Source organism: Typha latifolia, chromosome 4 (genome assembly GCF_019914945.1).
Source record: "Typha latifolia isolate L0001 chromosome 4, TyphaL0001v2, whole genome shotgun sequence".
Taxonomy (NCBI): Eukaryota; Viridiplantae; Streptophyta; class Magnoliopsida; order Poales; family Typhaceae; genus Typha; species Typha latifolia.
The window spans coordinates 14,930,945-14,947,122 of record NC_133089.1 but is presented as its reverse complement, the minus strand read 5'-3'; the positions used below and the strand labels follow the sequence as shown (position 1 = coordinate 14,947,122).

At 37.5% G+C, this 16,178-nt stretch overlaps 2 protein-coding genes across 6 annotated transcripts; one reads left to right on the top strand and one right to left on the bottom strand.

Annotated features, from left to right (window-relative positions):
* The first annotated feature begins 2,506 nt into the window (after positions 1 to 2,506).
* On the top strand, positions 2,507 to 13,047 carry LOC140786578 (chloride channel protein CLC-f-like). Of its 3 annotated transcripts, XR_012108657.1 has the most exons (10): positions 2,507 to 3,056; positions 3,736 to 4,138; positions 4,772 to 4,966; positions 5,613 to 6,067; positions 6,146 to 6,250; positions 7,784 to 8,020; positions 8,159 to 8,380; positions 9,073 to 9,305; positions 10,009 to 10,324; positions 11,208 to 13,047. XR_012108657.1 is itself a non-coding variant. In XM_073135100.1 (9 exons), exons 1-9 carry the CDS (start codon positions 2,697 to 2,699, stop codon positions 10,082 to 10,084), a joined length of 2,286 nt encoding a protein of 761 aa, XP_072991201.1. In that variant the 5' UTR covers positions 2,507 to 2,696; the 3' UTR covers positions 10,085 to 10,524. The 3 variants fall into 3 exon arrangements, 2 of the variants coding, with proteins under 2 accessions (XP_072991201.1, XP_072991202.1); XM_073135100.1 differs by lacking the exon at positions 11,208 to 13,047 and having other exon boundaries at positions 10,009 to 10,524; XM_073135101.1 differs by lacking the exons at positions 10,009 to 10,324; positions 11,208 to 13,047 and adding an exon at positions 8,487 to 8,532 and having other exon boundaries at positions 9,073 to 9,212.
* LOC140786579 (probable WRKY transcription factor 2) lies at positions 10,044 to 15,740 on the bottom strand. Of its 3 annotated transcripts, none has more exons than XM_073135104.1 (7): positions 15,487 to 15,729; positions 14,442 to 14,923; positions 13,414 to 13,593; positions 12,032 to 12,882; positions 11,800 to 11,958; positions 11,130 to 11,683; positions 10,044 to 10,315 (listed from the first exon to the last, which is right to left on the bottom strand). In XM_073135104.1, exons 2-6 carry the CDS (start codon positions 14,877 to 14,879, stop codon positions 11,152 to 11,154), a joined length of 2,160 nt encoding a protein of 719 aa, XP_072991205.1. In that variant the 5' UTR covers positions 14,880 to 14,923; positions 15,487 to 15,729; the 3' UTR covers positions 10,044 to 10,315; positions 11,130 to 11,151. The 3 variants fall into 3 exon arrangements, with proteins under 3 accessions (XP_072991205.1, XP_072991206.1, XP_072991203.1); XM_073135105.1 differs by lacking the exon at positions 10,044 to 10,315 and having other exon boundaries at positions 10,940 to 11,683; positions 14,442 to 14,695; positions 14,792 to 14,923; positions 15,487 to 15,724; XM_073135102.1 differs by lacking the exon at positions 10,044 to 10,315 and having other exon boundaries at positions 10,940 to 11,683; positions 15,487 to 15,740.
* Positions 15,741 to 16,178: the final 438 nt, after the last annotated feature.

The following is a 16,178-nucleotide window of genomic DNA, read 5'->3' as shown; positions in this document are numbered from 1 at the left end:
ATAATATAACTTTCAAACTTAGATTAGAATTATTAAATACATGCGATCCATCGATGCACTCCGTCAACCTAGTTCACATAGCATTTGCTTGCAAGATTTAGATTAGAATTGCTCATGAGGTGAGGCGAGGTGAGGTGGGTGATAGAGACGGAGAACTGTGGCCATGCATGCATGCATGACCCACCCAAAGACTTGATATGCCATTGCCGACGGCGACAAATTAAGGAGGACGGGAGACTTTTTCTTCTTCTTCTTTTTTAAGGTACAGTAATGCTTCTTATGCTGTTATAATCCAACCATTTAGCTTTGGATTAGGAGATTGCGTCATTGTTTCCAACCATATAATTTGAGCCTTTTGAAGACGTTAGACGTGTGAGCTACGGTTAGTCCCATATGTAGGAACCAGCTAACGTGAAAAGGATTGGTGTGGATGAATTAAGTTTCAACACCCGTTTCATGTTAGGGTTTAGCGAATTCGGTGCAGGTCAATCTATCTAGATTAATACTAATGCATTGTTGGATGTGCGATCGTGTCCAAATTCTTTCTAAAGCCTTAAATTGTTAGGTAACTGACCAATAATTCTTTCTAAAGGATTGGTGTGGACGAATTGAGTTTCAACATGTGTCGAACCCGTTTCATATTAGGGTTTAGCGAATTCGGTGCTGGTCAATCTATCTAGATCAATACTAATGCATTGTTTGATGTGCGATCGTGTCCAAGTTCTATCTAAAGCCTTAAATTGTTAGGTAACCGACCAATAATATATATCATACTTTTAACACATTTAAAAAATACAGCTATCCAAATCATACAAGAATAGATAATAGAAAGTAAGAATTGAATGGAGGGAAATGATATTTAAACTCTAGATATTTAGAAAATCAAGTTTTGATAACATGTTAGACATTTAAGCTTTTGATGTATTAACATACTAACAATATATATTATACTTTTAATAAAATTAAAACACAATAGAGAACACACCATTCTACACTGAATCTCAATCCTGAATATAAGTTAAAACGCATAAATGTATGTAGGTCTTTTGCATCTTATCTTTGTATATCTAACGGGACTAATTTAATGGATCGCAGTAGAAAAGTGAGCCATTGATCTACCTATTACAAAAAAAAAAAAAAAAAGATTTACCTATCTTAGAGAGAACGAAAGAATATGTGCATATATATTAAAGGTTGTCCTTTTTGGAGCTCATAAATTGGGTGACAATTATAGAGACAGTGATTTACATGCAACTTGCTTGCCTTCTTAACTAACAAATCTATACAGAGTAATGCTTTAGGATTGTGAAATTTACAAATAAAGGACAAATCAGTCATTGATCAGGATGAAAGCTCAATGTCTCCTATATATATATATATATAAAATATCATAACTATTCAAGAAAATGTGTGACTAACTTAGGTCAAAAATGTGCTATATATGCTAATGAGTATAGGATCTTAACTTGTTAGAAAGAATTGGGCCATGACAGGCTTTTTGATAATCCTTTTGGACCAGCCCAAATCCCACTGTAATAAATTGGACTTATATTGAATCCACATGTTACTAGTGTTATAATTCTTATGTTGAATCCACATGTTCCAAGAAGGGATTATATCACATTAACTACTACACAGTTGCACCGGAATTCAATAGATCCTAATCAACTATTAAATAAAGATGGAGGATTCCAAGGACCACATAAGACACTAAGTTATAGATCTTAATTTTTTTTTATTAGGACCACAATTATTCACAAAATGGTCCATATGCCACGTAAGCATTCATTTAAAGTGCAAATTTAACCATCTTGGATCTGTTTAATAGTAACCAACTTATAGTACAGTTTGGTAGCCTAGAAAAAAAAGAGAGTATCGGTTAGGTAGAACTAAAAGAATAATATATATTATAAATTCCAAACTAATAATATAAAACGAAGATTTGAGTTCTCTATCTAATAACAACTAGTAATTTAGATACATTATTCGACTAAGAATCATTCTTTAGCATTCACATCGAAAGCCCCACCCCACCCCCCCCCCCCCAAACCAATATATATATATATATATATATATATATATATATATATATATTATAATAAATATTATGAGTTTATATTTCCACACAGGCATCGTGGTGCACATGAAATTCTAATAAAAATTTCATAGAAAAATTGAACTCCTTACATCTATCATGGACTAATAAAACTTAATTATTAGACACAAAATTATTTAAAAATATTTATAAGAGGTAAAATTATTGATATGCTGAATATATTAAAAATATATATATTTTTATAAAATCTTTATCATCTGTAATTCGGTTAATATAATTTTAGATGCATCGAAAAATTTACTTTAAAACTGAAAAGTCCCTGAAATCACCTGCTCTCTTAAACTGGTACCCAAAACAGAAGCTTACGTGTCATCGAGCTATTCGCCACATTGAAACTCTTGTATATAACGAACGGAACGGAACCATCAAACCATGAACGTGCATGGGATCCACAGACCTGCGCACTTCTAGATCAGCTGTTGCTCGCTAAACAGCAAACAGAAAGAACTCCCTCCTCTCGTACTGCTGCTCTTCCTTCCCTTCCTCTCGGCGGGATCGGCGATGATCTGCTAGGGTTTTCGAGACACTAGTCGATGCCAGAAAGATTATTCTAGGATATTTCTCGATCCCGAGGCCTCCGATGTCGGGGCACGAGCGCCAGTTTGATAACGACCAGAAGGCTTTTCTCAGGTCCAACTCCTCCTCGCCCGATCCCGACCTGGAGAGGCAGCCGTTGGATACAACGACGGTGGCAGCGCCGGCGCCGACGCCTACGTCTGCGAGGAGCGGGATCGGAGAGATAGTAAGGCATCTCGACCGGAGATTGTCGAATCGGGCTCGAAGTCGGCGCCACTTGGACCGCGGAGCCAGGCCGGCGCCGACCTCTGATCGGTCGAGGGACGAGCTCGGGGATGGAGCGGCTCCGGAGTGGGCGCTGCTGCTCATCGGGTGCCTTCTTGGCCTCGCAACTGGTATTTGCGTGGCCACCTTCAATCGTGGGGTGAGTTTTTCTCATCAGATCATGTTTCGTTTGTCGGAGAAAAAACTAAATCTTTCCATTTATAATTTAATCTTTTTTTTCTTCAACACATCAATCATGTTTTGGAAAGGAGAGGAATTGAGTAACGACAAGAAGGATAGCGGGACATTATTTTTTGTTATTCAATTTGGATGGAATTATTTGGCCGAGTCGAATTCTTGTTTACTTTGGATTAACGGATCAAAAAGTTCTAATTTCTTTTGAAGTCGTGTTGGTACTCTAACGTAGTAGATTACTGGTGCTGTGGTTTGTATATTTGGATGAAATAGATAATTTTTAGATTACCCTGGTGGAATCATTATACTAGAACCTAATTAGTTCGACATTCTATTATCCGTCTTTGAAACAGCAACCTGTTTACATCGCTTGCATGACATCTACAAGACTTAATCCAGTATTACTAATTCTTACATTGTCATTTCTTTAAAACTCTCAGAATTTCTTTTTCGGAGTTCCTTAATGTCTTTCTTACAATTCAGACTCTTTCTAAATTCTAAGCACGTGTGCTCATGTAAATGTGCATGTGTGTAAGCGAGGTGCATGCTTAATCTACCATTTTATTGAATTATAGATACCTTTAAACTTCTTCCAGTTCTCCAGACTGGTCCTGTATGCATCTGCTGATTCATGGATTCATCAGGTGCATGTTATTCATGAATGGGCATGGGCAGGCACGCCAAATGAGGGTGCTGCTTGGCTTCGTCTGCAGAGGCTGGCTGATACTTGGCACAGAATACTGTTGATTCCTGTAACAGGAGGTGTTGTTGTTGGTATGATGCATGGATTACTTAAGATATTTGAGCAGATTAAGCAGTCAAGATCTTCACAAGGGCCAAGTATTGATTTGTTGGCAGCCATCTTCCCAACTATAAAGGCCATCCAGGCTGCAGTTGCTTTAGGGACAGGTTGCTCATTAGGCCCTGAGGGGCCAAGTGTTGATATTGGCAAATCATGTGCAAATGGGTGTTCTGAAATGATGGAAAATAATAGAGAAAGGAGGATTGCCCTTGTTGCAGCTGGTGCAGCTGCTGGAATTGCTTCAGGTACAGCTTAGAAACAGTCACCATATTGTCTATACATCTGGAAGATATATTACTGAAATCCATTTTATAGGCATGGAACATATTCCAACTAGAGGGAACATGGAAGAGAAGATACATGATCATTTTCCCAGATGCTTTTTCAAAATAAAAAGAACTTAACTTGTCAGATACAGAAAAAGAAAATCATGTGGTAGCGAAGTGTATGTAATAGTTTAATGTACCTCCATAGATGTGTCATCTTTACCTGTTGACAGGCTTCTGTATTTGGGATCTGATTCTGAATCATAATGTTTAATTTAGATCATGTTCTCCATATTTTGCAGTTTCTTTTATCTACCAAAGCATGATTTGGGATAAGATGCATGATTGTACATCTACCAAGGCATTTGCTTCACCTTTTGTCTTGCAGTGTCAATTTTATCTTGATTGTCTATTTTATGTACTACCAACTCTAAAGGGTATACAAAAGACATTTGTTGATTATCTATTGTCCCAATCTTTACGTTCTTGCTCGGAATGTCCTTACCAAATATTGGTTATCATTTATTTCTATCGATGATTTGTATTCTTGTCTTTATGTTGGTTGATTTTGTACAGACTAATATTTTTTCTATGATTTACTTTGTGTTTCAGGTTTCAATGCAGCAGTTGCTGGGTGCTTCTTTGCCATTGAAACTGTGTTGAGGCCTCTTCGAGCTGAGAACTCACCACCATTTACAACTGCGATGATAATATTAGCATCTGTTATATCGTCTACTGTATCAAATGTTTTACTTGGAGAGAGGCCAGCTTTCATTGTGCCGACGTATGAACTTAAATCTGCTGCCGGTATTTTATCTTGTTCTAAACCCAGCTTGATGTTGTAAGACGTGCTTATCAGTAATTTTGATATGGATGTATGTTGGCTATTGCCATCAAGGGCAGTACAAGTTTTTCTACTCAATGATGTTCTTAATCTAAGTGGAATCTTTTAGTGGGAGTAAGATAATTAATCTGACTTATCATTCATTCATCTGTTATTCTTAATATGACTCGATCATCATGTAGTATATGTAACAGTACATTTGGAGGATATCTACCTGTAATTTGGTCGTTCTATCTTGTATCTTTGGGCATCTCCTTTCTCTAGTGTAATACTACTTGCATGGCTGCATGAAAGGTGTGTATTATTAATCTTGACAATGTTGTGGGACAGACTGCAATGGAAAGTTGAGTACAATCTTGGCTGGTCACACCTGTCTCTGATCTATCTAATTCAAAACGTTTGCAAGAATATCTTAATGAATAATAGCTTCTATAGTTGATATTATGGTACAAATTTTTGAAAAGCGTTATAGGAATATCATGTTGAATTTTAGATTAGACATTATATGAGAAGGCTTTGGAACATCTAACTGCTTCTTTTTCAATGTTTATCTCCACCTTCTTTTGGCTAAAGCTGTAATTAATATATTTGAATCATTTTCCCTTGCAGAATTACCCCTCTACCTCATCTTAGGCATGCTTTGTGGGGCAGTAAGTGTTGCTTTCAGTAGATTGGTGGTTTGGTTTACAAAGTCTTTTGAGTATATAAAAGAAAGGTTTGGTCTTCCTTCTGTTGTCTGTCCTGCATTGGGTGGTCTAGGAGCAGGCTTGATAGCTCTCAAGTATCCTGGAATATTGTACTGGGGCTTCACCAATGTTGAAGAAATACTACATACAGGAAAGAGTGCTTCAGCACCTGGAATCTGGTTATTAGCTCAGCTTGCTGGGGCAAAAGTAGTAGCAACTGCTCTTTGCAAGGGTTCTGGTCTTGTAGGTGGTCTTTATGCTCCAAGTTTGATGATTGGTGCTGCTTTAGGTGCTGTTTTTGGAGGTTTGGCTGCAGAACTGATAAATTCAGCAATTCCTGGCAATGCCTCTGTTGCACAGCCACAAGCCTATGCACTAGTAAGTTTACTTATTTTATTTAGGTAAGAATTGAACATTTGTTGGGCCTATTGACATGTAACAGACATCTCTATGCAGGTGGGAATGGCTGCTACCCTAGCTTCAGTTTGTTCGGTTCCACTGACCTCAGTGTTGCTTCTCTTTGAGCTAACTAAAGATTACAGGATTTTGCTTCCACTCATGGTAAATATCAACGAATATACATATATGAATTCCTGTTTCTGTGTATATGAAAAAGATAACTAGAGAGAATCCTATCCTTTGAATTGAAACTATTATTTTTTGTCAGTGTGTTTCTCCGGTGATCAAAGCAGAAGTCCACAATTTTAACCTCGAGCTAATATAATGCAATATGTAAGCTAAACAATTCTGCACCTTTTCTTATTAGTGGTAAAAGAACATTAAATTGCATTAAACATGATTAAAAACAATGCCCATTCTAAGGGCATTTAAAACTATCAAAACTTGAATTCATCTTAGCATTAAGAGCATCATTGGTGCAGTCTTCTGAGTTTCAGTTTATATAGTTGCTTTCATAAAGGTAATTAGGTATTAAAGGCAGCAGACGTTTTCTCTATCAATCTTTGAGATGCTATCCATGGCCCTGCCTGATACAGCTTACAACCATTTTGCCTTTTTGTTGTGCACTTTGAGGTTGGATCTCTACCTTTTTGACCGAGTCAAGGTCGCGTGGATGAAGATTTGGATCTCAACCTAGCACGTTATTAACATATTTTTAATAAAGAATTTAGGATATTTAGAGATATTTTTGAATTTTCGGCATATGCCAATCTTTGGTTTTTAATTTGACCATATGTCTTAAAAGTTAAAACCTATATTTAAGTTTTTAATCTTTAAATTAGTTTTGTAAATGACCTATTTTATTAAAGACAGCAAAAGTCAAATAAAAAGTTTATTCAACGCATAATATGATTGAATACATTCATTAAACTAATATTAATGATTAAAATACTTTATAATATGATTGAACATTGTGGATGTGAAGTATAATAAGGGTATTATAGCTTTAGTAGGTATGATTGATATAATGGTAATTAATGACATATCATCTTGTGAGTACACCTCATGACACTTAAAGTTGATTGATAAAAATAGGAAAAAGTTAAAAAAAAAAGTTCCACATGACATCATATTTGTTAAGAAAATAACTAAAGTTAATTAATAATAATTGACGGAAATAAAAAAAGTTAAGAAAAATAGGCTCTACATGACAAATCATGTTTGTCACATGATAAAAAAATCTCATAAAATATTTTCGGTCTACCATTCTAATGGATCTATTTCAGATTAATTCAATCAACTTTGAATCTCACGTGACCTGTACCAATTGACACAGATCGGTAAGCACGTTGTCGGTTGGCACGGGTTGACACATCTTAGCCCAAGTTGTTTCACAGGCACACCCCGTGCCACCATTGGCACGGGGCATGCCAACCGGCTCAACCATCATTAGAATGGGATTTGATTATACACTATGCATGATTTTTTTTTACTAGCTAGATGCAAATGGAAGGAACTTACAGATGAATCAGGATAGCATGCATGACTAGTCATCTATGGTATTCATGATTAAAACGCAGATCCCCATGAATGCTTCTGAAACCAAGCGAAAGCATTGCTTGGAAATGCTGTGGTACTTACTCTTTAACCATTATAATCTCTCTTTCCAACAAAGTATTTTACTAATGTTAACAGGGGGCTGTTGGTTTAGCTATATGGGTTCCATCCGTCGTAAACCAGCCTAAAGACAGTGAGGTGTTTGAGATAATGTCCCCTAGGCATGGTTATCACTCAGTTTCATCTGCTGATATCAAGAATGAAGCTGTTTGGCACCGACCTGATGGAGCAGATGATCTTGAGCTTTCTATTTTGCAAACTGGTATTCACCACCTTGGAACATGTAATGAGGAACTGCTTCTGGATGAACTAAAGGTTGGTAACCTCTGAACTAGTATTGCTTCTTAGACTTACATTTGTTTTCATCGTTCGGTAACTTTTGTTCATCGTGATAGATTAGTAGTTGACTTTTCAAAATCAGGTGGCTTATTATCTGAGTACTTATTTTATCAGGTGTCTCAAGCCATGTCGAAGGACTACGTGAAAGTTCTAACAACTGTCACACTGAAGGAAGCCATAAAACTATTGCATGATAAGAAGCAGAATTGTGTTCTTGTTGTGGATCGTGACGATTTTCTCGAAGGAATTCTTACACTAGGTGACATTCGTCGTGGAGGGTTTAAATCATTTGGAGAGACTTCCTGCTCTCCTAATGGAGACTTGTCTCTCATGGATGTAAGATTGTTAGGTTTTATTACTGTAAACTTGAAATAGTTCTTTTTTCCTGTTAGTGGTAATTAATGGTGATTTGGATATACCCTATCATTATTGTCATTTCCAGGTGGAAAGTGATTACTGATTTCCCAGTTGCTATTTATCTGGATAGTGTGAGTTTTCGGCTTTTAGAAGCATACTTAGTTCTCTTTGTTGTTTATACTACGATTTGTTGGTATCTGAAGTATATGAATGAAACTTAAATGAATGTGATGAAAATAATTCTATTTATCTGGATGGTGAGTTCAGGAAATATGTCATGTGATGAAAATAATTCTATCATGCACAGAGGCAATGTATAATGTGACAGTTTCATTTGGCTGATGATCTTTCTAATTATTTCAGTAGTGACAATTTCATTGGTTAATGATATTTCGTAGTTTGGTCAGTGCAGGCTGTACATGATGTAGCTCTTCCACATGAAGTAAATTAATCCCACATAAACTCTGAACACAACCTCTCCGCCTTCCCTCACCCATGGAACCACACTCCTTTTCTGCATTAGTACATTCACTTTGCATTGCATTTGCACATAACAGAATTGTAAATCATCAAAAATCTCTTCTTGGTCTTTTTCCATGCTTTAACATTTACATATCCAACTGGATTTTACTTTCATGTAAAATAAATTTTCACTTGGGATGGCTTTGCAGGTGAACACTTCTCTCATTTCATCATGCATTACTCGTGGCTTTCTGTACAAGGGGCGTGAACGTGGATTGCTAACCTGTTTCCCTGATACGGATCTGACCACTGCAAAAGAGCTTATGCAGGCGAAAGAAATCAAGCAGCTACCAGTGGTCAAGCGTGGTAGGGCCCGTCGAACTGACCGGAAGCGCAGATTTGTTGGCCTTCTGCATTATGATTCAATAGGACGCTGCCTACGGTTAGTAGAGCTATTGATATACACATTTTTGGGTGGCTTGCACTACTTGCTTTTTAATGTTTAAATTGTCAATGAAAGTTGACAAAACTAGCCCCTTATCAAGTGGAATTCCTATTTTGACTCTATATTCTAGTGAAATGATTACTGCAAAAATCACTATTTTTACTGTGGTACTAATTGTTCTGTATAAAGAAATTGTCCATAGCTTTCATTTAGGAATATACTTGTTTTTCGGCCACCTGGCCTATCAATATATTGGACCCGACTGAAAATTTTCTTCTACACTTTTGCGATGAATTAAGTGCAATTTACTTAATAATCTAAATGACTTCTCATTACTTTATTCTCCATTGTTGCTACTTCAGTTTTTACTGGAACTTTTTTTCAAAGCATATTTCTTTTCTGAGTTGTGTCTTCATCTCGACTGTATGTTTAAATTCACATTTATTTTTTTATTACCTAATTGTTTGATTATCCATATCACATGTATGATCTAGTAATAGCAACCAGCTGAACTGTTTTCTGGATGTTGAGCTGCAAAATTTGCTCTGATTTCAAAAGTACCTCTCTGATATCTGCTAGAATTGCTACTAGTTTGTTTTATCATACTTCATCATCCACTAGTAGTATCCAAGGGAACCAATTTGGTTACTGTGATACTTTCGATCACATTAACATTTCTTCTAATATTATCCTTATCCAGAGAGGAAGCGGAACGTTGGAAGGCTATCCACCAAGTAAAAGAAGATTTTGAGCATGTAATTACCAATGGGCACTGAAAGCATGTGGCACAATTTGTGACAACATCAGTAAACGCCCTCCGATTGCTTTAGTCAGATAATGGCACCGATAAGATTCACTCCCAACACAAGAGCAGTTTTCTGCAAATGGATTCTGCCTGCGTCGATCTATAAGTTGAACTGTTGCATCAGTGTAGTGCTCTTTATTATCCCTGGCAAATTTTGAATGATCATGCAAGGAGTATAGACGCCAAAGAATGTAGGTTGCCCCTGCACAGGGTAAGTTCTTTTGTCAACTATTCAACACAAAATCGATCAACTTCATTTTGTAACATTTGCAGTCGAAAAAGGTCAACCTATGTGTAACATTGACAGGATATTGTGTATCTTGTTGCTTAAAAAAGGAATTAATGAAATAATTGATCAGTGGGAGCTGTGGAACAAAACACCACTGAATTCCCGTGCTTGTTTGGCATAAATTAGCTTATTTGGGTGCACAGCTAGATTACGGTTGTTCGTCACCCTGAAAATAGATTGTAGTGAACTATAAGTGACCCAGTTGCTTTTAAGGTATATTTGCATAAATTACCTCTTATCATAAAGAATATCCTCAATAAGTTCCTTTTCTGTTCCTTTTTTTTCTCTCTCTCTCTTTTTGACTAGAACACCCTTAAAGTTGTGTTAAAAATGTGCGGAAAGGAAAAAAAAGCAAAGCTAATCAGAAATGATATATTTTGGCAGATAAACCTGCAAATGGAGGCTGAATGCATTTTTATTTATTTATGTAAGAGTGCTTGCATTTGTTTTGATGAAAGAGTGTTAGCAAGTATGTCAAAAGGAACACTGTTAGGCTATAATTTAGGTGGTGATATGTAAACACCCAGAAGAAAGAACTAACCTCAAGAAATCACTCCAAAATGATTTGGGCTCAAGTCAAATACAAACATATCAAAAACAAATGTACCACTTATATTCTGTAATAGATAACACCTATGCCGCATTCACTGTAAAATTACCAAAAAAAGTAAATAAAAGAAAACATTCAACTTTCTTTATCCAGATATTCAGGAAATATCTATACTACCTCGTCTTATATACATTTGAGGTCATAAAGGTAGCCTGCTCATCTGCTGATAAACTGATGAACTACCATTCAAAACAGGTAACCCAGATTCCAACATTGGCTCCTCTCTTGGTTCTTCTTTCGGCATCATGAATCCTGCCTCTGTAACTTGGCAATGCCCTAGATATGTATGATGCATTGGAGGTGGAAGAACTAACCCAGCCATTGGCAGGTTCATTAGGCAAGGTTGACCCATCCCAAAAGAGAAGCTGCTTGGTGCTCCTAACTGATCTCTTGGAGGGAGGCCTAATGCACTGAGAGGGACACCACCGTTGAGCCTTACGAAGCTGTCTTGCACTGGCTCCAGTCTGCGATGAATGCTGTGACTGTGATATTGCGGTGCTGCTATTGTTGCTGTGCTGGACGTGGAACTCTGGTGGCTGCTGTTTCTGGCAGCAGGAACTTCATGGTTGTGCTTGCCTTCATATGTCGTGATCACTGACTTGAGATCATGTGATGCCCTCTCCACATGTTTTCTGACTGAGCAGCCTGGGTTTGTGCACTTATAGTAGCTTCTGCATCAAGAAGACCATTTTATTCTTTCAGACTAGCGTTATGCTATCTGCTGCAAGCAACTCTCAGCAAAAGCTGAGGCTCATGCAAGAAAGCATGTACATTGTTGGAGACAAACCTTGGATTGGGATTTCCTTTAACCACCTTCTGACCATACTTGCGCCAGCGATAACCATCATCAAGAATGTCAACTTCACTGGTTGTCTGTACCACAACCCTCGGTTCACGAACTGCTCTTGAAGCTGCACTCATTTCTATCGCACATGCTTCCAGCTTCCTAAATCAAACTCAAGTCAGTGAACACGTTGTGAACTACAGAAAGTAGTATAAAAGAAGCTAAAGCGACTAACCTTCTTTTTGACTCGGACTCATCTCCCTCACCATTACAGCCCAGAGAAGCGCTACCATGAGTTGCTCTATCATCCTCATCCTCATCATTTGATAATGTGGATGAAGCATCTATAGCATTAGGGGACTCAAAGCAAGTGCCATCTTGGGTCTGTATGGAAGTGGATGGGTCAGAGAAATCTGTAGGAATGGACACAGTTGGTCTTGCCTCCAGGCCGTCATCATGTGAGTCTTGAACAGTTCCATGATGGGTGGCCACCCACAAGGATTTGACATCAGAACTGACCTGTGATCCAGGGTTCTCTGAGCCATCGACTTGCACATTGTTGACTGGGTGGTAAGAGGGAACACTGGCTCGGCGATTTGTTGGAGGCTTGGGGTGGTTGTGGCTGCCCTTGTAAATTATCTCTGTTATTTGGCCCTCATGAGAGCGCTCCACTTTTTTCTTTACCTGACAATTTGGGTGAGTGCATTTGTAGTAACTTCGCGGATATTCACTATGCTTTACCTGTTTCTGCCCGTACTTCCTCCAATTGTACCCATCCTCAGCTGGTGCACCAACAGCCAAAGACAAATTTTCTCCTTTAGAGTCAGCTTCTCCATCCTGTTGGTCAACAGGAGGTGAAGAGTGATTGTTGTCCACAAAGGAGTCTGACATTCTCTGATTAAGCATAGTATCATCAGCACTATCTTTTCTATCAGAAGAATCTGAAAAACCAACTTGTGGGTTGATTCCTTGTTGTTTTGGGCTGTTCAACTGATAGGATTGTTGGCCTGTATGAACAATGTTCTCTGATTGAACAGACAGCCCCATACTTGGTAAAGACTGCTGATGGTTGACAGTTGAAGGTCCCTGGAGTTTAACAGATTTATCAGCCTAACAATAGGTAACACAAAAGTGTTTGCTTGTAGATGCATCTACAGAGATAACAAAACTTACATTGAGAGTTTCAAATAATAGTGCTTGGGATGTATTCACTCAAATTCTTATCCAAGTACCAAATATTCAAATATGCAATCATTTTTTACTGACTATAAAAAATCAAATCCAGAAAAGATCTGGAAATGTGTAGGCGAAAGAAAACACGGAGAAGAAACTAAAGAGACCACCATTTCCCTGTAAGAAAAAACTCCTTAATGCTATAAAGTTAAAACTCAAAAAAGCAAACTCCAACCTGCAATTTGCTGATTGAAGCTTCTCTGATAACCAAGTTTGATTTCATATTAAGTGTAAAAACATGTCACAACTTAATCACCTTATTTACTTGGTAATCTAAATTTGTAAGAAGTCATTCCATTATGCCTCAATTTCAAGGAATAAATTTCCATGGAATGTTTCAGAAAAATCATAAGCTGCCCAGAGAATAATTCTCCAGCTAGTTACCTTCTTTTCTGCACCTGAAAAGTAAGTAGAATTTGATTGTAGAGGAGGCTTGAAGGCAAATCCTTCAGAAACTTCTTCAAGTGAATGATCTTCATCTCTATTACGAACAGGCTCTGACATCGACTTAGCACAACCACTTTGGGAAAACAAAAATGTGCCTGTAGTTGGGGAAGGTTGAGCCTGAAGAAAATCAAATGTAATAAAAAGGTGAAAAAGGCAGAATAAATAACAAACATATTGTCTTGCTTCCAAGTAATATACTTAAAACCTCTGATCAATTTGTAAATATCTTCAACAAAAAACACTCACAACCACTTATTTTCTAAATGAAAATGATAAAAACAGTAGCCATTGCCTTGTTGATAAGTATGCTGAGTAAAGTAAGCAGTAATAGAATCAAGTAGGTATGGGATAGATATGTGTACATCCACACAAGTTTAATAGATGGAGCAGGTACTAGCTAAAAAAACAAGCTGTTTCTTTTCCAATGTCCCATGGGTGTATATCGGCCAGTGTCAAATATTTCATCCAAAAGAAAGAGAGGCACGAGTGATTCTATTTTATGAATGAATAGCTAGACTAGTACATAGATCTAGAAATAATTCGCATCTAAAATGCATTAAAGGAAAATTATAACACATATTTTCAATCTATTATGTTATCTGACATATTCCTTCTAAAGCAAAATAGCTGCATAAAAAACAGAGGATATTTGACAAGAACATTAATGAAAATAAGTAATTTTCCTGTAGAACAGTTGTAAAATTGGTCATAATCAAGACCGACCTAGCTGAACACTGTTTTCTATTGACTTTGTGTTCATGATTCATAATGTAAACTGAAACAACCGTATATCATTTTGCTGAAGAATTTGATAAACCGAGACTCTCGTACTATTGGATCCATAATGTGAATATAAAAAAAGCAGGCTAAAATACAATTTTCATCAGTAGAGGTTAATTTTAATTTCAAGTTTCTCTCGTAAGTTCATGGCAAGTAATTGAAACTGCAAACTTAAGAGAACATACCATCCTGTTAGAAAGAAAAACCGGAGAATCCAAAAGTGTTGTTGGACTGAGACCAGGTGGAATCGTCAGATAAGGAGATTTAACTTCTGACGATGATGTAACCATATTATTTGATGATATGCTAGACATGTTGAGCTTTGGAACATTAAACCCAGCTCTTGCTGCCATTCTCTCAGCGAGACCCCCATGGGAGTTTGATTTGTGACCATTAAACAAGTTTTGATCCTTGGACAGTCCCTCTTCTTCCTCTGAACCTGCAATCACTTTTTGTTTCTCAGATCCATGTGTAAGACCCTCGCAACCATTCTTTTCTAAGAGGTCAGAGAATGATCTTGAACCATATTCCTCACTTAGAAATTTTGACATCAATGTTCTTGGGCTTGGATTAGGAAACATCCAGTCCTCCATCATGGTAACACCATCATCCCTTCCATCCATGATCGCTTCAATTTTTCTCCCCTCAGCAACAAATCTTGCTCAAACTAAGAACACAAACAACAAGAGATTTTAGTTCAATTTATAGAACTAGGAAGAAGCAACAGATTTTCAAATAGATCTTCTCATATACTGCAGCACAGAGGAAAACCGAATCTCAATATGGTAAAGAAATCAGCATGCACCTAACAAAAACTAAGCTAGGCTGATCCAAATCCTAGAGAAAAATTAACCTCCTGCCGAGGAGAAAAAAATGATGCTCATCGAAAGCACATTGTAAGTTCCAAATGCTACTCTCTACAAAGAGAGACATAGATACAGAAAATTATAAGAACGAAACAGATTTACGAAGAAAAGAGACAAAAAGTTCCAACTTTTTTTTTTATCAGAACCCACTCATTTCCATGAATAACCATTCAATCGAAGAGGAATACACCGAAAGGCACAAACTTTGAAGGAAAAGAAGCCAATTTCAACAAAATAAACGAAACCCAAGTCACCAAATCACCATTTCACTCAAGTAAATCAATCAAAAGGGGGAAAAGAAATAAACATCAGTGATAGACGAGAAAAATAACACAAATGCAAAATACAGGAGAGGAAGCCAAACCCAGTCGCATTACAAGCGCCTTCGAAATCAATGATTGGCATCCTCAGAGCTCGCAGTCCAAAGCCCAAATCAGACAACAACCATCAGTTGCTTCTGTCGGGCATGTAAATCCATGCAATAATTTCCTCTGAGCTCGTCCTCTCTCTCTCTCTCACTCTCGTATGACGAAAACGAAGAGAGAAGAGAAAAAAAAAGGTGGAGGTCGGTTTGACCAAGAGAGCGAGAAATAGGAAGGATTCGTTGTAACTGGGAGTGTCTTAATGGCTTCTTTTCACTTTATTACCCATTAGTTTATTCTTCTCCTTTTCGCAAAATACCTCCTCACAATAACATATTTACAAATCGATTCACAACGTATTATTCAACAAAAGGGTTCTTTCCGCAATAAGTCTAAGATGAAGGGGAGAATTGCTAAAAGGACCCTTCTCGGCTTCTCTTCTTCCTCCTCCTCATCTCTGTTTTTTTTTATTTACCTTCGGAAGGTGGCAAAGGAGAAGGGCATCGAACCGAGTCATGTCGGCCGCCACGTGGAGTTTTCTATATCGTCCGTTTGTGGTTCCGAATCATAAGGAACGGTCACGCGGTTTTCCAGTACTTGGACGGCTCTTGATGAGCCAACTGGTTACGACATGCCGTAATTTAAGGAAGAAGCTATACGGACTCCAAAAGTTACCCAATAACTTCCCCACTTA